Source organism: Coturnix japonica, chromosome 2 (genome assembly GCF_054131305.1).
Source record: "Coturnix japonica strain WE chromosome 2, WE-NBRP24, whole genome shotgun sequence".
Classification (NCBI taxonomy): Eukaryota; Metazoa; Chordata; class Aves; order Galliformes; family Phasianidae; genus Coturnix; species Coturnix japonica.
In genome coordinates, this window is record NC_140664.1 from 58,709,779 (window position 1) to 58,736,422 (window position 26,644).

Consider the following 26,644-nt stretch of genomic DNA (forward strand, 5'->3'; position numbering starts at 1 on the left):
GGTCACTCCTCCATGAGTAACCTTGGATAACAGGGAAGCCTGTAGTGAAATAAAGCATTATTAATGTGGATTCAAGCTTTAGAGCCTAACTGTCTAGTACTGGGGACAAATATTATTTCCTTCCCTCCTTGTACCTGTGAGGTGATCCAGTGCTGCACCCACAGACTAGCATCCAACAGCTAGAAGCATGTGGGTCTGGTATAGAAGCTGAACTAGGGGAACACTACCCAAATATTGTCCATCTCAACTGCATATCTCAGAAATGTGGCATTCTCTGGGCCCCTGTCACTCCACAAAAATTTTCCATAGATGGACAAGCATCTGTCTTTCTTTCCATGAGCTCAGGGAGGGAGCAGCACCTGAGGTAGCACTGGGGAAATTTACTTTGCCAAATGTTCTGCTGGTGGCAGGTGGCAGCTATTCCCTGCCCAGAGGAAGAAGAGATGTGCTAAATCCCACTTCTTCTTTCCAGCTTTAATTCAGTACAATGTGAGATCAGCTGTACTGTCAAGCACAAAATGATGCTTACATGATGCATCTCCTCCCTCATCCCACACAGGTCCCAAAATCTCCTGTAGTGTTGGACATTTCTGAAGGGAGTAATTGCACTGGTATTCATAAATTTAACAGTCCTCAGAGAATTCAAACTGATTAATTCTTTTTTTCTTTTCTTTTCTTTTTTTTTTTTTTTCATATCTGTCACAGTGTTCTGCATTGATGTGCTCCATAACAAAGCTTGGCATTGAGTTCCAAAGTCTGAATTTGGTAAAATGTTTCTCCTACCTGTGGACTACAGGGCCTGCAGGAGGTGACTGGTGATTACTCTCCTGGGGCAAGTGTCAGCAGCGCATGTTTCCCAGTATCTTAGCCCTGTCTCCAGCAAAGCTGTTGCCTGTAGCAACCCCATTGCTGTTTGGGTGGGTGGTAGTTTTCAGCATCAGACCTAGAGTATATAAATATACCAGAATCAGTGTTGTTAGGATCACTGCTATCTTCTAATAAAAAGAAAAAAGGAAAAAAGAAAGAAAGAAAGAAAGAAAGAAAGAAAGAAAGAAAGAAAGAAAGAAAGAAAGAAAGAAAGAAAGAAAGAAAGAAAGAAAGAAAGAAAGAAAGAGAGAAAGAAAGAAAGAAAGAAGTCTAATCTGCTGGCTCTGAGTTGAGACACTTTGGTGCAACACTGAAAGAGAGCTTGCAGGACTTGTTATACTTGTTCTATGAATAAGACAAGGCTTTCTGTTTCCCAGACTACCCTTCTCACAAGTTTTACGGGCACTAAAGTAAACAAGTATCTTTCCTAGGAAATGCTGCTATTAAAAAGCTCAAGTAGGACTATTTTTTATAGATGGGAAGATATACAAGTGTACAATTCCACTCTGGCTACTATTAGCAGGGAATCATTTGTCTGTTTGTAAGTTGCCTGTAGGCCCATGTGCAACCATGATGCAGCTCAATTCATCTAAATCAGCACTGTCTTTCACACCTGGCTCTGGGTAGTTATAAATGGACTTCACATCAGGGGCTAAAGGGGAGGGCTGAAGAATCCGATCTGGCTGAAACTGGAACTTGGAGCCTCTGTCTCTCTTCCCCCCACACATACAAATGAATGGTCTCCCCCAAGCCTTCATTCTGGTTTCAACTCCTCCTAGAAAATGAAGTGTCAGATGTTCATATTGACGTAGTGATTAACCAGCCTGTTACGCTTTACCCAACTGGCTTGATTTATACAGCACTTATCGTCACACAGCAATTAAGAGTGAACACAACAGCAAAACCAATACTGTGTTGCACTGATTTCACTAACTTTCAGTTTTGGAGAAGAAATGCCTCTCAAGAAGTGAGTGCAGCTGGTCTTCCATAGCAAGCACCCTCTCAGGTATGCCAAACCAAAATCATGGTGAAAGGTCATAATTTTAAGACATTAAAAGGCATTTATAAAGCCTTCTCTGGCTGCAAAGCATCATTTAGCTGTTAAGTGAGTATTTCTAACAATGATTTAGCTGTTTTGTGCTAACTGTTAGTGCCATTTTACAGAGGAGAAATTGGAATAAGGCAGACATACAGTGTATGAAGCCCTGACTACCAGTTCAGCATCCTTTTTTTGCAGGCTACAGGGGAAAATTTACTCGTTTGGGAAAGATTTTGTTTTTGTTTTTTGTTTGTTTTTGCTTTTTGCTCTTTTAAGGCACACAGATCTCCCAGAACAGCAGTGAGAATGTAAGTTCCTGCTTACATTTCTGAGACTTTTCAATGTAGTTCTTATTTTACCTTTACTTCTTTCTGCTCAGAAAAGCCTGGTGTTCAATCTTCTGTTTCTTGAGAAACTGAAAAACACAGCCTTCTTGATTCCTTTTCCCCGGGGAAGCCTGCATAAGCTAGCCAGATGTGCAGGAAAGCCCTCTGACTTTTGTGTGGCTTGCTTAAGTAGGTATGACTCCTGTTGTTTGTTCAGGGTGAGATACAGAGATAAAAACAGAGGTCAGGAGCAGATCTGTGAATGACAAACATTGTGATCATGCAGCACATATGTCTCTCCCATTAGCCCTAACAACTTTATTAACCTTAGGCCATACCGCTGTCCTGATATAATCTCTTTAGGAAAAAAAAGCCTCAAGAGATTTCAGAAATGCTATGATGCGCTCCAATTCATATAAGATCATAGAGTTACACACTCTAAACCTATAATAATTTTTGATGCTCTAACAAGGACATCAAGGGCACATTTTGACTGTTTCAAGTCAGGCAGTTACAGCCTCTTGTTAGCTCCCGTTTTTCAGCCTGGAAGCTAGATTTATGCAGTTACTCAGTCCATCAGTCCCCATCCCTGCTAACTAATTTTAACAAAATTCCAGAGAAGACTAAGGACCTCTCAAATCTTGGAGAACTTGGCAAGAGGTGAAACAAGAGTCTGCAGATGGACAGCTCTCTGCCATGTAGCCATCAGCCATGTGGCCCATATACTCATACATCTCCATAAGGCCTCCTCCAATCATCATCATCATAGTATCATAGTCTCATGCGGGTTGGAAGGGACCTTAGAGATCATCGAGTCCAACCCCCGGGATTCGAGCCTCCTGTGTAGTAGAGCGGCACTTCTACCACTTGCGCCACAGAGGGGGATTCGAACCCAGGGCCTCCGGTGTTGCAACGCGGCATTCCTACCACTTGCGCCACCGGGGCACACTAAATTCCAGTGTCACTGCAGAGCATTGTGTATGACAGATAACCAAGGAAGAAAGCACCATCCCTTGAAAGGAACTAGATGGTTCCACCACTCAGAGGGCTGGATATTTGCTTTTCTTCTGCAGTGACTGTACAGAAAACAGGTAAGACTTTAAACCATGCTTCCATTTGCAGGCTTGCCTTAAATTCCTGCAAGATCCTAGTTTCAAATTAATAGATTAAGCAACTTGTGTAATGAAGAAGCACTTGCTCACTCAAGTAAGCCAGAAAAGCCAAAGTGCCAGTTTGCATGAGTAAGTGCTCACTGACTGGGTAAGGACTATGCATGAATGCATAAAGAATGTTACTGAAGTGATAAAACAGCTTCAGACATCTGTGATAAATTTCTTTGTCTGCAGAGGAAATATTTTAAAGGAAAAAGACTTGTTTTAAAATATATTTAAAGTATCACATTGCATGTATTTATGCCTAAATCACTTTTCCACTCCCACAGGCTAGGATTAGAAGCTGTGGCCCTCATTTACCTTTTTGAAAAGCACAGTTCCAGTTCTTTTGCAGCCAAATAAGCAGTGAGGTCAGGAAGGAAGCAGGTCTAGAGAAGTTAATGCTCTTGTGCTGGCTGTGAGTTTTTCAGTTGAACTGAGTCCCTAGTTCTGCAGAAATGGCTGTGAAAGGAAGTAATGCATAAAATGAAATAATGAGGAGCTTGCAGTTACAGGACTACTTACAAAGATGTGGTAATGGAGAATCTGAAACAGTTGACCCAATCTGACTGATTTCAGAAAAAAAAATAATGGTAGAAGAGAGTTTGTTTTGTTCTCATATATCCTTGAACTGCTTTCTGATGTGCTTCCCATTATATCAGGTTTTTGTGTTCTTACCAGTGGTACAGGATATCACGTCAGTAAGCTGGGGGGTCTGATGGAGGCTGAAGTGTGCACATTATATTGATTAGGGGGTTAGTTTCCTTCTCAGTGGCAAGTCGTGTAGGTATTTCAATGTCTGAACGTGGGTCTGGAGCATAGGAAGCTGTGGAGACAGCTATATCTTAATTACCTCTGGAATATTTACTGACATGCCCAGAGAATTGCTCATCTGTCTGAACAGAATGGGAGTTAGTGCCATCAAAGCTGCTGGGTGCTCAAGAAGTAAGTATCGGAGAGCTGAAATCAAACAGATAGCTTGAGGTATGATGGGGACCACGTAATACATAGGAAAGTTAAAAAAAACACAGAACATCCAAATGAACCTTCAAAATCCCTCTTTATACTCATGTTTTGACAGCAGATAAAACATGATGTCAGCCCTTGATTACTTGGCTTGGGGGTAAGCTAAATTTCCCTCCAACGGCATCCTGCTAAGGATGCAAAAGCTAGCCCTGTACTCTGCCCTGACCACAGTGCATGCTGCTGAAGCAGCTGTCTGTGGAGTTCTCAGACCCTATTCTTGAAGGTGGGTGTACACTGTCCATTCTTTTTGTTACACAACCTATGCATGTTTTGTATTATCCATGGTTCTTCTTCACTGAGCTTATTTTGTGGTACCCCTGGCTGGAAACCTGAGACTGATGTTTGGGTCCAGGTTTTGTATTTGCCATTCAAAGATTAAAACATCTGCAGGAACTCATTCTATTTTTTCTTTTTCTTTTTCTTCTAGAATCAGCAGATTGAGATCAACAAGAGTACTGTCAAAAAGAAAAACAAGAAGTAGGGAAATAGAGATGACTGTATTTATATTGGTAAATTATGAAGTGAATGTTCCCCTGGATAAGACCATCTGCACTATTCATTTTTACGAGAATTAGCAATAGCCTAGGATTATTCCTGCTGGTTAGTTTGGATGCAGCCATGCTGGTCTTGAGACTACGAGTTTATTTTCAAGGTGGATACAAGTTTTTCTGTGACAATTTGTTTATGTGAGGATGGTTCTGAAAATTCTCAATTAAGGCGGAAATACCGCTACCATGGAAAAACATGTGTCACCATATGGGTAAAGGGGAAGGCTGATTTCTTCCATACTGTTTAGCCCAAATTAGAACTTCTAGATGCAGTTGTTTAATAGAATTTTGTTGCTGCAACTTCTTATCACTTCTATCTGTGTCTGCTTTGGATGCAGACAATGGGAGATGTCTGAATCTGAAGAAACCCCCGTTAGCCACACCCTTGATGCAATGCACATTCCTTGCTCATTGACTCACAGCTATCAACTTTCCTTTACTTCCTCTTTGCCATGTGTTGTGCAGCACTGTAGATACCTGAGAAGACAGCGTTTTCAGCAGACACTTGCTGTATTTGCGCACAGTCTAGCATGTCTTCTCTCTGTCACTTTGGACATACATGGCTTACGTAACAGATCAGAAGTCAGGTAAGCAAAGATATGAAGTTCTTTTACTTGTGCAGAATGGATAATGGGAGTAATGCAAATAACAGTATTAATAACTAGATATCTATTATTAGCAGTCTCCCACCTTGAACATTTATTAAACAGTGATGTCAAATTTAGATGTCAAAACAGTTTTCTCCTGACATCAGATTCTGTATGCTACCACAGAATGTTTCACTTCTAGTTGAGAGAGTACATGTTATCATGATAACATCAGTTTTAACAGATAATATCCATGCTAAAATCAAGAAATAAGTTAGAAGATGTTTGCTTTGAAGGAAGCTACTGCAAAGTTTACTAAAAAGGTTTGGGATATAACATACCTCATTTGGTCATGGTATCAGTCCTTATATCCTTACTCACACAAACTATAAAATCCACATGGTAACTTCCTTTGCTAAGAACATAGTTAGAATTTTTCCTCACCATTAAACTATATGAAAAAACACAGCAATACCAATATGATATTACAAATACAAAAATAAATGAATGCTTGCAAATAGGAAACATATTTTGCCCTTTGAAATTGTGTTGTAGGTGGCAATAGAGATGTCATATACTCCAGCTCTTCCAAAGAGACTCAGGGAGACAGGGAAAACAATTCATTTATGGATATAAAAACTGCATATTTTCATCAGCATAGTATGTTTATTTTCACGAAACCCTGATTACACTGTTCAGTTAATATTATAAATTGTAAATTTTAGCCTGAATATTGAATAAATTTGCTATATTCCTTTTCATGTTTGTAAGGTTATTTTAGATGTTGAAAAAAAAATGCACAAAACACTGTTTTTTCTTTTCTCCTTCGCATCAGACAAAAAATAGAGATCTTTTAAAAGGGGACCACAATTCAGAGAACAGATAACCAGCAATTTCCCCTGTGCAATGAGTGGCATATGAATTTTTTGTACCAAATCCCATAGCAATCATAAATGCATTAGTTTTTCTTTTTTATAGTTACTGTTTTTGGGGGTGGGGGTAGGGTGGGGAGGGGGAAGGAAGGGAGACGTTGTTGGGTGTATTTGTTTGTTGCCCATTTTTATTAAGGAATAACTAGTGCTGCAAACATTATCAGAGCTTAAGACATAACAAAATACTGACTATAAAATTTACTATAATTAAATCTTAATTCCAGCAACCTTGTGTGTGTTGGTCTTTTCCCTTCTATGTGCTGCTGTACAAACAAGCAATCAGTGTTAAGCGAGGAAAGAGAGAAGCTGAGTATATTAATATATACATATTTAATCAGGGAAATTCTCTAGAATCAGCACAATGTGACAAGGTTTAAATAGTGTTTAGAAGAAACAGCTGTTGAGTGATAACTCCAGTTCTGCCACTAACATTCTGCCCAAGACAAATTACTTTAAATCTATAAAATGAAAATGATATTACTAACCTGCTTTACAGGAGATCTTCAAAGATAAATTAGATAATATTTGTACAATGTTTTGAAAGTGCAAAGTCTCATAAAATGCAAAGAATTATTACCTCAGTCCTTCCTCTTAAAACCTCAGTGAGCAGTCATAGAATACAAATTGCCATGCAAACTACATTGTCCACTATCTCAAACACCACACACATTAAATCTGAGAAAGCTGGGTTGTAAAATCCTGTTAATTCAGCTCTACTTCATCTCTGCTCATCCAATAAAGAGTCTGCCCCCTAAAACCACTTCTGCAACATGCACAGAAGAACCATGTTTGAACAGTTGCTGATAAATTTTGGGGGAGATGCAAATGCTGACCCATTTCTCATTGGATAATGGTAATCAGTTTACATGTGTATATGCTGAATACAAAGAAAATGGGAGATATGTATGTACAATAATAGAGATCACTCAAAGAAAGCTTAAGTGAGGTGTTTTATTAAGTGTAATATTTTCTATGAACCATAAATTTAAAAACCAGTGGTCAAAAGCCCGACCTTTATCCTATGGCCTTTGCACACATACAGTTAGTAATAAATGTGAAAAAATACTGTATGCCCATGCTGAAATTCACTTTGTTACATTAACTTTAAAGAAGTTGGACCAAATGTAGTCTCTGGGTATGTGGCCAGCTGTGTAGGGAAAACGTTACATTTGAGTTCCAATTTTCAAAAATTGTTCAGTTACTTCAAATAGGCCTGAAAGAGCTGCCTGACTTCATTTGTGTCTGCAGCCTCAGTCTTAGAGTCTCTCTGTGTATCTTGTGACCTTGATAAGCAGAGCATAGATGCCATAGAAATAGTGCATCTGTGTTCAAAAAGCTGGGAAGGCAGAACCTATAGCTAGTTTGTGGTGCTGCACCACCAGTTTCGGATGAGGTTTCCCCACAGTAAATGTCTACAGAGTGGGAAAGAAAACAGAGAGGAACTTGCCCAGTGTTCTCCTTCATCATATTAGGAATGAAGAAGAAGTTAGGATCAAATACTTGGTTCTATGATGATTCGTGTAGGGGCATTATGCGATGGGCTGTGAATGAAATATTAAATGTTCCTGCTCAGTAAAGGAGGTAGAATTGCCATTGTATGAAAAATTCTACAGTGCAAGTGTTTGTTCTGAAATGAGTTTGGACAGGACTTTGCCAAGTTTCTCCACTGAATTCTTGTGCAAAAGATGTTTCCATTTTCCTGTGCTTACCTCATTTTTTAACTGTCATGCCAAATCCTTACTTTCTTGTAGATTATCAAAATACTAATTCATCTCGATGTGCCTAGAGGTATCTGTTCTTATTTAGCATTTACCTGTAGAACTGATTTGAGGTTAATTTCCTTGGTGTCTTTATTGCTCTTCCTCTCTCATAATGCAAGCTGCAACCATTAGTGTACATTGAAATTACTTTGCAAATCTCCCCTCTCTAAAAGCTGATTTTTTCCTGGGCTTCTCATTTTTTAAAACCTTCATATTTGTCAAAATAAATGAAAATGTGTTATATGCACATAATGTTTTTGTGGTTGCACTGTGTAAACAGCATTGAAGCAAACTGAATTAAATGGATATTTTGTTGCAGGATCAGATTCTGCCTCTGTTAAAGGAACAGAAACAATCAGAGGAGCAGTGCTGTATGGATGTTACTTATTTCTGAGTTTACTTTGACGTATTTATTGTGTATTATTTACAGTGTATAAGGAAAAGAGCATACCAGTTACAGCATCCAAAGGCTCATCTTAAAAATAAACAATTAGAGGCACGATATGGTATGTGTTGGAGCATCTATCTTGTGCTAATGTAAGTAAATGGTGTTTCACTTTTCTTTGCCTAATTAGCACAGTAACTTGTTAAACTATCAGGGAAAAAAATGTGCAGAGGAATCTGATGGGTAGTATAAAATCAGTGAATCAATATAAATCAATATAAATAACTATCAAAGAATCTCTCAGAAGGCATGAATCACTGATGTAAGGCAGAATACACCCAGCAGCTGTTTTACTGTCTACGTAATGTATCTATGATATCCCCATGTGTTGCTATCAGCACATGGGGATAGGCATAGGCATTTAGTGTGTTACCTCCCAAGCCCCTTTCATTGTGAGATTCAGTTCTGGAGTTCCCAATAAATCATAGTAGTTCATATCCTATTGACTTTGTGGCCAAAATGACCACACGGGAATGGGGCTGTTCACGGGCTCTGTTGATGCCGAGGCAGCAGAAACGAGGGTTGTATATAATGGGACGGGATGGGTTTCTGCTGCAGAGCGTCCCACGGGAGGGACATGGATGGGGAGCTGAAGGCCACAGGGCTTTTCACAAGCGGCGACGCAAACGCCTGCTTATGCCTTCGGCAGCTACCGAGCAAACAAACAGCGGGAAGCGGACAACGGGATACCCTCAACACTCGCATAAACCTAGCGGGGGAATAGGCCAAGCTGTTCCCTCCCCCACAGCTGCTTCCTTCTGTCCTGGGACAGGTAGAGGCGGTTCCATTCCTACCTGGGCGGGGAAGGCGCCGCTGGTTCCTCCTCCCCCCGCTTCTTGCTCCCGCCCCATCCTCCTCCCCCTCGGCGTCCCCAGAGGGAGCCCCTGCGCTCCGTGGCCGGTCGGAGAGCGCAGCTGGGCAGAGTAGTCCCTTGGCCGGCCCCATCCGTTCCGCAGCCCCTGCGACAGAAGGAGAGGAGGGAGTAGGAAAGGAGAGGAGGAGGAAGAAGGCAGCAGTCCTTCTGCAGCTGGGTAGGAACGTGTGCGTGCAACCCTCGACGGCTGCCCTCCAGCATGTTGCTCGGAGGCAGAGTGGCAGCCAGGAGCTGAGCGGAGTAGAACGCAGAGCAGAGTAGCGCAAAGTGAGGAGCAGCTCGTCGGGGAGCTCCGTTTGCCCGTCGCGTTCGATGCACACCATGGGCGTTCTCAGCCCCCTGTCCGCCGCCAAGCCCCGCGGGGCCGCTCTCCTGGTGCTGCTGCTGCTGGGGCGCGTCGCACTCTGTTCCGCCGTGGAGGAGAAGAAAGGTAACGGGTGGTACGGGTGCTGGGGCTACAGGGTGTGCCCCTTGGTACTGCGGGGAGAGTCGGAGGGAAAGTCTTGGCTTCGTCCCTTAGAAGAAAGGGGGGAAAAAGTAAAAAATAAAAAACTACTGAGAGAAAGATGGAAAAACAGACCTACAGAGCAGTCGCGCAGCTCATGACTTCCTGATTCTAAGCTTATTTTCTTTTGTGGGGGCGGAGGAAATAAAAGGGAATAAACCTTTGAGAGTCTCATCGCTTGTGCTTGTCCCCTCCCGAGGCTTTTATTTTCTGCTCTCTCCTCCACTCCGCCCCCGTGCTCTTTCCGCGGCGCCCCGAGCGCCCTCACTGCCCGGGTTCACCCCATGGTGGCCGCCGGCCCAGTACCGCTCTGCTACCGACACCGGGGAGGTGGCACCGAGCACGGCAGGGACACGCAGGGCAGCCTCAGCCGTCCCGCCGCCTCGGGCCGGGCACCTCAGCTCATTCCGCTTCAAAAAGATGAATGCATGCATATACGTGTGCACACACCTGAGAAGGGTGTGTCGGGGAGGACGGGAAACTTCATGCGGATTCTGGTTCTCCGGTCGTGCTCGCTCTCTCTCTCTTTCTCTCTGCCCGGCCCGATGCCTCCGCTGTCACCCTCGCTGAGAGCGCCCGGCAGCCGTGCGTGGGAACGGCGCGGGACGGCCCGCGAGGCTGTCTGGTTGGCTTCTGGAGCTTTGTTTTTTATACGTTTTTGAAAAACTGGTTTAAGGAGTGAGAGAACGTTTTTGTTGGGAGAGTTCCGTCGCTTTTTCTCCATGTGTGGTGATCATTTCTGTGAATAGGCCCCGAGTGCTGTTCCAGGCAGAGTACAGTTCTCTTTATCTTGGAGATCTGCCAGCAAGGGAAAAAATGCAGATCTGTTGTTGTGTTTTCTTTCTACAGAAAAAGAGGGAAAAAAGAATTAGTAGTGTTTTGAAGAGCTGGCTTGCAGCTGAAAACAGCTGAACCTATGTTTTTGTAACTGAGAACAGTAAAACTGTCCTGAAAGGGAGCAGCAGCTGCCTGTTCTGAGGAACTAGTTACACAACCTCAAAGCATTGAAGAGGCTCCCTTGTTCCAGAAATCAAGTTCATACCTGTTGCTGATGTAACGTAGGCAGCTCTTCTTTCCTGGGTTTCTGATCTTTTTCTTTTCTTGTCTCCCCTCATCCACTGAAAGTGACGGGGAGCAGAGCTGACTCCGTCTGCTGCATTTAAGTCCTTTGAAATGGAACACCCTGATGCACATGCCCAGCAGAATCTGTAAAATGTGAGGGTATATATGTTGTTGCCTTCTTTAAAGTGCTTAATCTGGTGTCTCATAAAATTATGAAGGTGCTGTTTATTTGAGGATTGTTAAATAAACAACAGCTACATGATAAACCCAATGGGCATCATTGTCAGCATTGTGTTAGTGAGTAACCATTCCTGTGAGGAGGACCGGGGACAGAAGAGGGAAGGCAGAATAACTTCTTCAAGAAGCATGAATCAATTATTTGAGCTTTATCTGTTTTTCTCCGCATTTGAAGATGAGAGAGGAAATAAAGGTGGGTACAGAATAAAGTGGCATTTGGGAATCATAAAATAATGAGTGAAGACCCACTTCCTTGGGACCCCATGGCATCTGAATTTATAACAGTTCTGAAAGCAAATATGCTGCCATAAACATTGCAACACTCATGTTTTATGATAAAATTCTGTTGCTTCTAGAAGTACAAATAGTAAATGCATTTATGCTTCTTAATATTTTAGTTTGTATTATCCCCCCCAAATTACCTTGGCAAATCTTTTTTGTTACAAGAATGTCAGAATCAAACTATAATGGGCAATGTAATAGTTGAATGGAAATTAAAATTCACCTGTATATTTTACCAGAAGTTTAGAACAATCTTTTCAAATTTGGATGAGACGAAACTTTTTTATTTGAATGACTGCAGTCATGAAAATGAAAAACAAACCAAACAAACCCAGTAGCTGTGCTTAATGCAGCACCAAACAGCATTGTTAGAAATTGAACTGTCACAGGGATCAATACCTCCCTCTCTCTCAATCCACCATCTTTAATGTTGATCCAGATTAACAGCAGAGGAAGTAATCTGGATTTACACTGATAGTTGCTGGATGGCCTGTTAGGTGCCTTTGACAGCAGGCATGCCACTTCCTGCAGCATGCATTTGACTGATGTCCATTTTGTTTCTCATTGCTTAGTGACATTGCATTTAGTCAAACCATTTCTTGTTGCTTTTTTGGCTCTATATATCTAGTTTTGATCTGTAGTTGCAGCCATTGTGGAATGGAGTAAAGGACTGTGCACTCTAACCCACTGGGCAGTGTACTGGCTGTAGAAGGTCTCTGCAGTACCCTCTCATGTACCATATGTTTTGTATTGCTTTCTGTGAAATAGGGAAATTAAGCTCCTTTAGGATGCTGGAGTTTTTTTGTTGGTGTTTTTTCTTTTTCTTTTTTTTTTTTTTTTTCATTTGGAAACTAAAACAAATTTGTGAAACCCTGGAGATGATTGTAGTTAGAGGTGGAAAATTTGAGTACAGTTCAATGTGGTGAAATAACACAAACAAGTTTCCAGTACAAACTTCTTCTTACTCTCTTGACTCAACGTGTCAATGATTAAGAAGAAAATCCAAGACCTATTGTTAAGGGCAATTGGCGATAAGCAAGGAAGGGAAGGCAAAGTGACAGCAGTCATCCCCTTAATTCAGAGAACTTGCAAATACAGTGAATGTGCAAAATGCTGTGAAATACTTTAGTGTCTCAGAGTGCATACATATGTATATGGTGAACAAACTGTGGGCAGAAGTGATGTTACTAAATGCAAATGTATTATTACTTGCATCAAGAGTTTATAGGGAAATTTGCAGATAAATGAGAAATGAAGATCGATGCCCTGAAGACTACAATGAGAGTAGTCCATTGTAATTCATTTGTAAATTTATAGAGACTTTCACTGAGTGTAACACAATGTCATTGTGTTCCTCAGGGCTGACTTTTTCATTTAGGTATCCATATATCATTGAAATCACTAGGATATGCGAGCTTAAGCAGCAAGATAGCTGACTGGCCAAACCAGTTCCTTCTGAAGGCATCCTTATCTTCCTTAAGTGCAAACTAAGTTAGCTTTAGTAGCTGTTCAGAAATAAGCCTACCAAAAGGTTTACTTCATCTTAGGGAGGATGACTATCTTCCCCGGATGTAGTAATATCCATACTTTCAAGGCAAAACCTCTGGATCAGGCCAAGTTTCAGTAGCATGTGTGAATCAGAGGATACAGTCAGCCTATGGTTCTAAGTGTTGTATCCAACAAAAAACTAACATACGTTAAAAACCTAGCAGTCAGTATGTCATGTTCTACTTGTTTCTAATCTTGTGTTACGCTCCAGTCTGTATTGCCAAAGTGCTTGTGCAGAGCATGTGTGGTTATGATGTTAAGAAGTACTTTGCCTTGTAGGGCTTTGCTCTGGAATGCCAGAGCTGGCTGTACTGACAAAATCATCTTCTGACTGATCTACACAAGGGGAGCACTTGCTGGGGTGATCTAGCTGACAGATGAGCTGGAAAGGCCTTATTTTCAAAAAGTGACCTGCTATCAAGAGCAATTGTTATTTTGGAAGAGCATTACTTGCACTAGGTATCTGTTATCGTTCTTCAAATACCACCCTGCTATGCTGCTCTCCTTGAGCATCTACCAGGGAAAATGTGATCACATTGTCTGCTGCTCAGCTAGTGCAGAACTGCACTCAATCTAGTTAGAATTTTGCTAATTTTAACAGAAGCAGGAATTGATTGGGAAAGGAGCAGGGCTTTCATTTGCTCTTCATAAGAGGCATGTTCTGACTTTTCCTTTCTTGGGTTTGCCATGCAGAAGCCGTGGAAGGTGTGCAATCTCTGATGCATGCTCAAGCAATAATTATTGCTGTGCTAAGGATTGTCACTCGTCTTGTTTTCACCCTAAGGTCAGCTTGAGCAATGTTCTTTGCTTTAAGCATGTATTGAGAAGTGAGTGCACAATTTGCCCTTCTGAGTCCTCCAAAGTGCTTCACCCAGCACTTAGGTTGCAGTGATGGCTGAGTGGGACCACTGCTTTGCCCTGGCTATGTGATACCTGGGGAAAGGCATGACAGGATCAAGCAGAGCAGCCCTTGCCTTGGGGATGCACAATCCCAGTTGGACTGATGCATGCTGGCACACCAGCTCTGGATGAGAGGGAAGGGATGAAAACCATGCCTGAGGACTCATTAGAGGACCTTCTGCCCCTGCTGCCTGCTTGTACCTGCCAGTTCTGGGGGGGTCACATCGAAGATCCAGGTAGCCAGTAGCATGGATTTAGCAGCTTTGTGTAAAGGGGGGTAGAAAGCATTTGGGTTCAGAGGAGACCACAAGGTTGATCTGAGGGCTGGAGCACCTTTCTTGTTGAGACAGTCTCAGGGAGCTGGGTTTGTTCAGTCTGGAGAAGAAAAGGCTCTCTTACAGTAGCCTTCCAGTATGTAACAGGAAAGATTATGAAGGACTCTTTGTCAAGGAGCGTAGTGACAGGACAAGGAGTTATGGTTTTAACTAAAAGAGATTTAGCTATGTGAAAGAAATTCTTCTCCATGAGGATGGTGAGGCACTGGAATAGGTTGCCCAGAGAAACTGTGGATGCCTCATTCCTGAAAGTGTTCAAGGCCAGGTTGGATGGTGCCCTGAGCAGCCTGATGTAGTGTGAGGGATTCCTGTCCATGGCAAAGGGAATGGAAGTAGACAATCATTTGAACCCAAGCCATTCTGTAGTATGTTATGATTCTAGGATAATTTTGCTTTGCTGGGAGTTAATGGTGCTTGGGATGTGAACCCACCACTTGATGTTTCCTGTGGACTTGGACAGTTGTTGTTCAGCTTGAAACAGTGCATGCTGCCCCTTTTGTGTGTGAAAGAATTTGACTTCTCTCTGTGCATCCAGGAACACTACTTTAGTCAGCACAGAACAAGTTCTAGCACTGTTCCTGCCCATTTTGGTTCTCACTGTGTTATTTCTGGCTTTCCACGACATCAGATTGGCCTGTAATACTCCTTTATTAAAGGGATGAATTCTGCTGACCTAATTGTATTGAGTAATAATGTACTTTTTTCTTCAGAAAAAAAATCAAGTTACAGAAGATTTGGCATGAGTATGCGTGGCAGAAGTCATTTGTAAAGGAAATGTGGAAAAAAAAGATTTATTTTTTTTTTTGCTGTTCAGAGAGATTGTACAAAACGAATGTCTTTTCCTGCTGAAGCAAGGCTGTTGTTTATTAAGAAAGCTGTGATATGCCTTAGTAGTTTTTTCCTGTGGGGAGAATATTTATGTGTAGTTTTGGGTCTTGTGCTCTCTGTGCTTAAATAGTAATGTTATTAAGGGTTATTCACAGGGAAAAAGCATGAGAAACTCTTGTTACTTTTCCTGTTGAAACAAATTTTGTGATGACAAAACTTTCTGAAAAGGCAGGGCCTTGTGGGCTGACCACTACACCAAGCAATATGCTTGCTACCGCATTGTATTTATGTAGCCTGTTATGGTGTGTGAGCTTTCATTTTGAAGTATTAATGCAAAGTGTGTTTTGCCTGCTGACAAATCAATGCAAAGCAAATGCAAGTTTCCACTGCCTTCCAGTGTGCTTTCTCCAACCCACACATCCATGTACATGAAAGTAAACATCTACATGTTCGCTTGCATGTCTTGCTGTTAGAGTGCATCAAATCATAGGTGGATTCTGTTTGCTTCAGTGGTTGAACGAGGAAAAGAAACAAACAAACAGAATGACTTCCAGTCAAAATGAAACATATATTAGGGTGGTCCTGGTGAAGTGATGAAAAAAGGAAAACAAACAAACAAAACAAAAACAACAACAACAACAAAAAGGAAATGAAAACAGAGCATCAACTATCTTAGAAAAGGCAATTCTAGGCTAATCTGAAAGATTTGTTTGAAACCATTTATTTTCTTTTAGGTTGGGTAAAAGGAAAATCAAATGCTAATTGAAATGAAAAGCTGCAGGTTTATTCTGAAAATACCAGAGCACCGCTTTATTTTCTTAAATCTCCCTCCCGCTCAAGTTTCTGGGCCAAGGTATGTTTGCTGCATTTGGCTCAAATTAATGAACTAACAGAATCACAGAATCACACAGAATCACAGAATTACCCGGGTTGGAAGGGACCTCAAGGATCATGTAGTTCCAACCCCCCTGCCTAGCAGGGCCACCAAACATACGCCTTTACTAGATCAGGTTGCCCAGGGCCCCGTCCAACCTGGTCTTGAACACCTCCAAGGATGGGGCATCCACAACCTCACTGGGCAGCCTGTTCCAGGACCTAACCACTCTTCTAGTAAAGAACTTTCCCCTAACATCCAACCTAAATCTTCCCTCCTTCAACTTAAAACCATTTCCCCTAGTCCTGCTATTATCAGCCCTTTCGAAGAGTTTACTCCCCTCCTGGGAGTAAGTTCCCTTCAGGTACTGAAAGGCTGCAATGAGGTCACCCCGCAACCTTCTCTTCTCCAGGCTGAACAAACCCAACTCCCTCAGCCTGTCCTCATAGGGGAGGTGCTCCAGCCCCCTGATCATCTTTGTGGCCCTCCTCTGGACCCTTTCCAAAATCTCCATATCTTTTTTGTACTGAGGGCTCCACACCTGGACACAGTACTCCAGATGGGGCCTCACAAGAGCAGAGTAGAGAGGGACGATCACCTCCCTATCCCTGCTGACCACCCCTCTCCTGATGGAGCCCAGGATCCCATTTGCTTTCCGGGCTGCCAGAGCGCACTGCTGGCTCATGTTAAGTTTCTCATCTATCAGGACCCCTAGGTCTTTTTCAGCCGAGCTGCTCTCAAGGACAACTCCTCCCAGCCTGTACAGGTGCCTGGGGTTCTTCCGGCCCAAGTGCAAAACCTTGCACTTTGCCGTGTTGAACCTCATTAGGTTCACCCGAGCCCAGCTTTCCAGCCTGTCAAGGTCCCTCTGAATGGCATCTGTTCCCTCCACCGTATCGACTGCACCACTCAGCTTGGTGTCATCAGCAAACTTGCTGAGGGTGCACTCCATTCCCTCATCGATGTCATTAATAAAGATGTTAAAGAGCACCGGTCCCAAGACAGACCCTTGAGGGACGCCGCTCGTTACCGGCCTCCACCTGGACATAGAGCCATTGACCACCCTCTGTCTGCGGCCTTTCAACCAATTGCTTATCCATCTAGTTGTCCACCCATCAAATCCACCTCCCTCCAATTTGGAGATGAGGATGTGATGGGGGACCATGTCAAAGGCCTTGCTCAGGTCCAGGTAAATGACATCGGTCGCCTTCCCTTCATCCACCAACGCCGTCACTCCATCATAGAAGGCCACAAGATTAGTTAAGCATGACCTTCCCCTGGTGAAGCCATGCTGGCTGTCTCGGATCACATGCTCGTTCTTTATGTGATCAAGCATGTTGTCCAGGAGGATCTGTTCCATAATCTTCCCAGGCACAGAGGTGAGACTCACCGGCCTGTAGTTACCCGGGAAAATATTTTTTTATCCGGCGACCCCCCCCACAAAAATTGTGCTTCCGAAATCTCTTGTTGTCGATTCCGCGGGGCTGGCCGCAGCCCCCCCGTGCCACGCACGGCAGAAGCCCTTTCAGTTCTGTTTTTTGCTTGAAAAAAACTAAGGTGTAATAAATTGCAACTTGTGTTACTGTGATAAGCTCTGCTCCAATATATCTGAAGGTAAAATAGATAAATGTTTTTTATGGCGTTTCCATTTTCACTGTGGATTAATAATGAAGATCTTGGTTTCCATCATCTGCGCTGGTAATGGTATGCATCGTGCATATATTGAACCATACTGTCCTTTGGCCAGGGTTGATACACCTGTGACACCAGTCCCAGTGTAGACTGGGACTTTGGGCAGCAAAGCAAGGGCTGCCAAGCAATGGTGCTGCCATACTGGTTAAAAGCCCTCTGCTGAATGTAGCACTTCATGCTCAGCTGAAAATATGAAGATAACCAAGGAAGCCCTAGAAATTGGCTATTCTAGGCACTGGGGTACAGTGAACTTTCACTTCTCCTTATGGGAAAAGTACTATTTTACCTGTTGGGAGCCATGGGACCAGGGCTATGGAGACTTTGGCTGCCTGAGGTAACACAGCCGGCCACTGACAAAGTTGCCTGTTGGGATCTTGGCCTCTCCTCCTACACAGTAGACGATGACAGTCATAGCCTGTAGTTTGACAAACCAGCTTCCTATTAGAGGGCTGATTTGTGAGCCTGGGATTGATGTCTAGAACAAGGCCATTCTGTGTGTTCTCCCTGGCAGCTCTATGTCTATGTGGGATGCAGGCCATATTGTGTCTGGTGGTCCACCTGGGACATGGTGACCTCAGTGGTATATGTCTGTCTTGGTTTCTTAATTTTCTGCTTGTGATGGGTGTCTTGCTCCACCATGCTGGGGAAGCCCCAGCAGCTACTGAAGTACTAGCTGTGTAAGGTGGTAGCTGCGCATCAAGGTGGGCTGCAAGTGGGTATTGCTTTGTGAAGATATCAAAGAACTACAGGTATTTCTCACAGGGGATTTGCATTTGAACACTTCTCCACCCATAAAGATTGGATATGTGCTTCTGAAAGATAAATCTGATTTGAATCTAAGGTAGTAAACAATTCATTTTCAGAACTGTGTACTTACTTTCTGCAAGCGATTGTTATGGCTGCATGTTATTGTTCCCTATTGCTAAGAAATTCCCCGATCTTGGAAATACCAATGCATATAATTAATTCTTTATTTGTTTTGTTATCAAAATACTTAAGTTCAAAATGTGTTTGTAGAACAACCGTGCTTTCTGAAGTTCACTTGGGAGGCAAGGCTTAGGAGGGGGGCAGGGTTCAAGGAGGAAGCCCATTCTAGATGTTGCGTCAGTAATTTCAGTGCTTTTAGCAAAGAAGCTAGAGGCTGTTTGCATAAATCAGTAACTAGTTCCTATGATTCAGATTAAATGACATTGAATAAATAACTTCTAGTAAATGAAACAACTTCTGCAGTTAGGGTGGCACAATGCATATTTCGTGTTGCTTGTCGTGTGGCTCTCAGTAGTTACAATTAAGCTGGGTTACACTTAGAATGCTAGGGGGCATTTCATCACAAGCCACTTAACCAAAGTTACATTAAAATGAGATATAGATTTGTTTTGTACAGGTGACATTGTGCTGCATCTTCAACATTCATGTTTTCCACAAGCAGATACTTAATGGGGAATTTATTCCTCTTGCCAAGTGCACCTTAGTTTTTAAGTTGCACCAGGACACTCTCAAGCAGGCACTTCACAGTCATTTGCAATTTACTGCACTCTTCTCTTGCCTTTGTATGTTCCTGGGCCATGAACTCCAGTGGATTTATGTAATCCCTCATGTTTCTGAGGTGATTTCCTTCATAGGTCATACCGAACGTTTGCTATTGGGTTTGGGTCTGTGGTGAGAGTACTGTTAATTTGGTGCAGAAAACAGGGAAGAAAAGGTTTTTTTGGCTTTTGTTTCCTAATTCTGCTGTTTTGTAGTTCGAATTGATTTTAAGTTGCTGTATAATGCTATTGGAAAAGTCCCATGTGGATTTGGTGTTATGAAAGTAGTATCTTAAAAAAATATTGCCACTTAACTACTCCTTTATAAGCGTTTATACCATGTACATGTAATACTGATAAACTGAAGAAAATTTATCATGAACTGTCTGTGGCAATAAGCAGCTCTGGCTGATGGTTCTCTTGGGAGATGCTGTGGACAGGTAAGATTTGAGGACTTCCTGACAGAATCATCATCTTCTTGTTCTCATGCCTGAAGGCCTTGGCACTGAACTTTGCACAAACTATGACTTTGGAAGCTGGAAAAAAAAGAAAAAATCCTCAATTTCCTTTAATAATTATGAAGAGAAGGCTGTAGTAGAAGCAGATATGACTAATATTTGACAAGCTTTCTTCTTCTCCACAGGTATGGAGATTGTTTATCTGTATCCTAATATCCAGGGATATGTGGACAGAAATCTCTCCCTTCCTTCCACAGAAAAAGAGGGTGAGGAAGATGTCCTGAAGTCCTGGTTGAAACTACCTTTTCAGGAATTATTTGTCCTTCTAGCCAGAGGTTTTTTCATCTGTGCAGTGTTGATTGTTTTTTTCCCCCTTCATTTTTACCTATTTCTCTTGAATGGAAACTTGATGTTTGCAGTTGTTTAAAAAGGACTCCATTTGTTTTTTCTGCTCTTCAGACTAGTTTTGTGCAGAGACCCTACTTTTGCTTTTTCCTGTATAAAAACAAGCAGAAAACCCCAAGTGAAAAAACGATGAAACCAGAGCAAGAAAAACCTATTTTTTTTTTTTTTTTTTTTTATACTGAAATTTTAGCCAGCATTATTCTGACTATGGCCAGAGCTGGACCATAATTAAGAATTCTGTGTCTGCAGATGAATGTGGGTTTTGCAGCAAGGAGCAGTGTGTATGTTGTGGAGTATTTGCTGAAAGTGAGAAGTGGTATAAGTACGACTTTCTGCCTCAAGATGGCTGAGAACAAAATTCATTCACTAGAAACAAGCTATCTCACAATCTATGAACAGCCCCATCTCCCCTCCACCATATTTTATGCCGCATCTTTCCCCATGGACATGCACAGTAGGCTTAGATCCGTAAAGGATGCATTTCTCTTTTCAGGTTCAGTGTTTTAATCCTGAGTGGTATCTGGTTGCTCCCACTGAGGCCATTCCTATTGAGGCATGATAGCTGACAGTACACTGATTATCATTACAAGTGGAAGAGCTCGTGTTTGTCTTTCTAATGAAAATGTATCTTACTTGTCACTATTTACTTGTGCTCACTGGGGACAGAACATAGGCTGTTGTTTGAAGTTTCACTTGCAGAGCGGTGGAAAGCAAACATTAGTATTGAGCCAGTGTCTTCGTGCAGCACGCTGTGGGAGGTGCAAGGCTGAATCAGCTTGCTGCTTGCCGTGGCTGCTTTATCCAGGCAGATGATTCCATTATCTCTTCCCCAGAGTTAAGAGCAGGAGTTCAGCCCTCTAGAGCAGAAGCAGCAGCAAGTCCTTTTCCACAGACGTAGAAAGTGGAACATGTTGCTCGTGTTTGTGCCATGTGCTTGGCTTCTGGTCTTCACTTCTCTGAACAAGGGATAAAAAGATAAGTTACAGTAGTTATAGTCTGATAAAGCAAATGTGAGTCTTCCCTTTGGTGATTCCTGATTTGATCACTTGAAATGAAGGTTCACGCAGTAGAAGATTTAAGTCAAAACTTAGCATCTTGAGTGATCCTGGTAAGACCTCATCATTTCATAGAAAGTCCATGTTGAGATATGAGTCTAATTACTACACTAGTTCAATATTCTTCCTTTGTTTTGGGTTTGAAAGGGTTTGAGTTTGAAATTTTCACTTATATGCTTTCTCATTTCCATTTGATCTTCAAAAAGTAATTGCGTTGAACAAAGTGGCAGTCTGTTTCCATCCTATTAAGCTCGGCAAGGTGCTCATGCTAATGTTTTCTTTTAATTGTTACTATTTCAGGGCCTTTCTTATTCTCTTTCCCTCCTTAATGAGGCAGATGCCATTGGAATCATCATTTTATCATAGCTGTCTATGGCAGAAGAACTAACCCAGCAACTTTTCTGAAGTTTTTGTTCATCTGTGTGTACAATGCTCCCATCAGTATGTGCTTCCTGACATCTATAAGATTTCTGAAGCAGAAAAAAGTAGAACAGAGCTTTTATCCAAATGAAGGTCTTTTTGATTTGAACAGCAGCAGTCTGTTTTGCATCAATGAGCACATGATTTTCAATGAATTAAACCTAAAACTAGCTAATTAACAATTTCTCCTTTTCTTTTGTGTCTGATTGTTAGTTACTATGGACCACATTAACTCATAACAGCATCAAATATGCTAATGCAGGAGGAGAATTCTTTGGGTTTTTTCAGAGAAGCAGCGTACTACCTATTTCCCAGATATACCTCCTTATGTAATGTGTGCTTGTATGCTCAGCTCATGTCTGTATTTTTTACTCACTGCTTAACCCATGGGAGGGAAAATCTGAAATAGTCACTGACACTTGAAAAGGGACTAGAGCTGCTTTCTCCTCTAATATACCAACTGGATCCTGACTATAAAGCTAAACTCAAATGCTGTTTCAAAGACAAGGATTATTTCAAAAACAGAAACATAAAACTTTTGAGTGAACAGACTAGTTATAATAGGCAAGATTAGAAAATGGATTGTTCCACGGGCCAGTGCTGTACAAGAGTGATGATATCTTAGTGGTAATCTCACTGTTGGACTTAATGGCCCATAAACATTGATAAAAGATTTTGTAAAATTGTCAGCAATAGTTCCATCCATTGTTAGATTGTATGTGAACTTCTTCAGCCCCTGAATAAATTGTTATTATCAATTACGTTTTTGTAATTAAAAAATAAGACTTTTGTTTTGAAAGCATAATAACTCACATAAGAAAAAAAAAATTCTGTCAGCTTAAAATTAATTGATCACATCCATAGTTGCTGTAAATGCCCAAAGCTCATTCATCTGGATAGGGCTGGGGTAGCTTTTTATCTGAAGCTGTAGACCCATGTATTTCCTTTGCTTAGTACTCTGTGTCAGCAGAAATGAGAAATGTTGTTGTCAGTTTGTCTGAAATAGAAAAAATAATTTTGAATTTGATAATAACTCTATTCTATTGTTTCTGAGTAATGATACTAGAATGTGAATGTTGACAAGGTGTGATTACTTTCTCAGCCTTTAATATGCCATTCTGGAAAAAAAAAATGCAGGAACACTTATATTTTATCTACAATTACACTCTGTGTCAACGTATGGTTTATTTTATTTTATTTTATTTTATTTTATTTTATTTTATTTTATTTTATTTTATTTTATTTTATTTTATTTTATTTTATTTTATTTTATTTTATTTTTTTTCCACAGCTGCTAAATTCTTGAGCTCCATTTTTTTCTTCCCTTAATCCCTTCCATTTGATTGGTGAAATGACTCATTATCAGCCACAGCCTGATAGAAAATGGACTGTAATCCAGAGCAGGAAGAGAAGGAAGTTCTCTTGCAAGAAAGTAAATAGTAAAAGGTGTGTTAAACAATGTAGCAGTTAGACTACCCTCAAAATATAGGGATGAGAGCAGAAAAATGCTCTGTACATCATTAGATTAGCCAAGCAGTGAAATGTCCTGCTGTTGAAGATATTCAGCATATCTAATGCAGTGGCACTGGTAATGCAAAACACCTGGAGGAGCTGCCTGAGAGCTTTGCAGTTGCAGCATGGAATGAAAAGGAGCAGCTGCCTTACCTGATCTTTTATTAGTTCAATTTTTATGCTTTAGGGAAGAGAGGAAAAGAAAGCGTGTCTACTGCTGAATAGACCCAGGGTCTGTTCTCTTAGTGCTATTGCTTATACATTTGCTTGTTTTTCCCTGGGGGGTGGCAGTACGCCATGTATCCCTGTCAAAATATGTTATCCAGCCCCAACCCATGCAGTTTCATGAATATCTTACTCTGGAAATAAATAAATAAATAATCTAATAATGGCATTGACTGACACATTAGCTTTGATGAAGCCTCTCCACCTTCCTCGTGAAGTTCAAAGTTTCTTACTCAAAAGTGTGCAAGTTTTTTTCTTTTTTTCTTTTTTCTTTTTTCTTCTTTTTTTCTTTTTTCTTTTTTCTTTTTTCTTTTTTCTTTTTTTCTTTTTTTCTTTTTTTCTTTTTTTCTTTTTTCCTTTTTTCCTTTTTTCCTCTTTTCCTCTTTTCCTCTTTTCCTCTTTTCCTCTTTTCCAAGAAAAGCACTGCAGCTTTAATCAGGGGTTGATTGCAAAAGATAAAGTTATGGAGAGCTGGAGGAAAAAGAAAATCTGAAACGTCTTCTGTTACAGCAACACTGTAGCAGGGGCATGCCTGTTTCAACTGGTACTTAATCTGGCAAACCTTAGGTGTAATATTCCTTTGAAGTCTATGGATATTTTGCCTGCCAGGACTGCAGGATCAGGTTTTCTTATTACTTCATTTGCCTAGGAAAACTCTTCTCATCTACTTAAAAGAGAAAGCCGATACAGAATACTAGACCATGTATTATGAAGGCTATGCTAAAAAAGTAATTCTTCTGAAACAGACGGTTAGATTATAAGTTATAATCACATCACAAGGTACTGCGGTGTCAGTGTTAAAACTTTAGATGTGTCTTTTGATTGGCTGTGCTTAAAAGTAGGTCTAGTAATCTGCTAATTGTCGTTCTACTTTTTCTTTCTAAGCAATTATTACTAGATATTCTGTTGGATGGAACTGAAACAGATGAATTCCTTAGGTTGTATACAGTGATGTGTCTTCAGTGTGGATTTCTGTCAGCTGACATGATGGTTCTGCTACTGCAGAAAAAGGGAGGTATCTCAAAACATGTTGGAGTTAACTTGGTTAAGTCAAATGGCATTTCGTTTGCATACTAGATGTGCTGGACTCAAAACTTCTAGATAGGAGTTCTTGCAACTAATTTTGTGCATATACATGTATTACATGTTTGTCTATTTATAAAAGAAAAAAGAATTATTTACTGTACCCCTGAGACAGTATCTTAATATGACATTCTTAGTTTATGCAGGCTTCTGGAATTCATACTTCATAGATAGAAAGAAATGGTGTTACCACAGCAACTGCTACACCACGCAGTACTTAAGCAGCTCCTGTCTATATGATGTGTGCAGTTTGTAAGTCTATCTAATGTACAATTAAAGCAAAAGTAAGCACTCACTGAATGCTGTGGCCATAGGAGAGCATGAGTTGGTTCTGAAAAAAGTTCTTTGTGGAAATAGTTAGAAATAGCTGTTATTTAGCAAGCTACTTTGGCAAGTGCATCATTTCATGTGTATGCACAATCTATTTGAAGTCAGTGAAGTTGTACATAGTAATTGAGCCTGTGCAGGTTTGGGAGCCTTGTTTTACAGAGGGCAAAAAGTAGATTGTTTAAGGGAGCAATAATTTTTAGAAGCTGAAGAAGCTGTTGGAGAACTGGGGAGTTGCCTGAAGGCTGGAGGACGGCCAGTATCGCTCCAGTCTTCAAAAAGGGCAAGAAGGAAGACCCAGGTAACTATAGGCCAGTCAGCCTCACCTCTGTCCCAGGGAAGGTGATGGAACAGCTTGTGCTGGATGCCATCTCCAGACAACTGGGTGATAAGGAGGTTATCAGGAGTACTCAGCATGGGTTCACCAAGGGGAGGTCGTGCTCGACCAACCTGGTGGCCTTTTATGAAGATGTCACTAGATGGGTGGACAGCGGGAGGGCGGTAGATGTAGTCTTCCTTGATTTCAGTAAGGCTTTTGATACTGTCCCCCATGACATCCTTATAACAAAGCTGAGGAAGTATGGGATAGATGAGTGGACAGTGAGGTGGGTCGAGAATTGCCTGACTGGCAGAGCGCAGAGGGTTGTCGTTGGTGGTGTGGTGTCTGGCTGGAGGCCTGTAACTAGTGGCGTCCCCCAGGGGTCTGTACTGGGTCCGGTCTTGTTCAACATCTTCATCAATGACCTTGATGAGGGGATAGTGACCACTCTCAGCAAGTTTGCTGATGACACGAAGTTGGGAGGATTGGCTGACACACCTGAAGGCTGTGCTGCCATTCAGTGAGAACTGGGCAGGCTGGAGACCTGGACAGTAACAAACAAGATGAGGTTCAACAAAGGCAAGTGTAGAGTCTTACATCTAGGGAGGAATAATTGTATCTACCAGTACAGGTTGGGGGATGACCTGCCGGAGAGGAGCTCTGCAGAGAGGGACCTGGGTGTCTTGGTGGATGACAGGCTGGCCATGAACCAGCAGTGTGCCCTCACAACCAAAAAGGCCAATGGCATTCTGGGGTGCATTAGAAAGAGTGTGGCCAACAGGTCGAGGGAGGTGCCCCTCTACTCTGCCCTGGTAAGGCCTCATTTGGAGTAATGTGTCCAGTTTTGGACTCCCCAGTATAAAAAAGACAGGGATCTCTTGGAAAGAGTCCAGTGGAGGGCCACAAAGATATTGAGGAATGGTTAAGTGAACAGGGTCTGTTTAGCCTTGAGAAAAGAAGGCTGAGAGGGGACATGATCCAGGTCTATAAATATCTGAGATGCGGGGGGCAGAGTGCAGAGGCCAGACTCTTTTCAGCAGTGTGTGGAGACAGAACAATGGGAAACAGACAGAAACTGGAGCATAGGATGTTCTTCACGAATGTGCGCAAGAACCTCTTTACGGTGATCGATGATCTCCCTTCCAACCCCTACAATTCTGTGATTCTGAAGGAGGGACACTTTAAATCATGACTGATGAGGGCAGCTACTTGCCCTTTCTTGAAAATGAGCTTCTGAGGTTTATTTGTAACTTTAATTTCAATAGATGGATGTATCAGAAGCTGCTGGAAATCTTGATTTATGGATGTGAATTTGGGGCATGATTTCACATAATTGTGTGTGCACCCTATGTCTGAAAGTAAGAAAATGTAGTCAAGGTGTATGATAAAATTTTGCTGTTTATTTAAATGCAGAGACTTAAAGTGACACATTCTAATATTTCTGTACAATACAGTGCAGTGCAAGTCTGAGAAACAAAATACCTGGTAAAGACTGA

General features: G+C 41.7%; 1 protein-coding gene and 1 non-coding gene across 3 annotated transcripts in view; one reads left to right on the forward strand and one right to left on the reverse strand.

Moving 5' to 3' along the window:
• Nucleotides 1-9,525: 9,525 nt before the first annotated feature.
• Nucleotides 9,526-26,644, forward strand: part of EGFR (epidermal growth factor receptor) — a 159,217-nt gene continuing 142,098 nt past the window's right edge. For both annotated transcript variants that reach the window (XM_015854890.3, XM_015854891.3), the window contains exon 1: nucleotides 9,526-9,985. In XM_015854890.3, coding sequence (XP_015710376.2) covers nucleotides 9,868-9,985 — 118 coding nt within the window. In that variant the 5' untranslated portion in view covers nucleotides 9,526-9,867. The remainder of the gene's footprint in view (nucleotides 9,986-26,644) is intronic.
• On the reverse strand, nucleotides 17,525-17,654 carry LOC116653053 (U11 spliceosomal RNA). Its single transcript, XR_004306461.2, has one exon. It is a non-coding gene; the product is annotated as a U11 spliceosomal RNA (small nuclear RNA).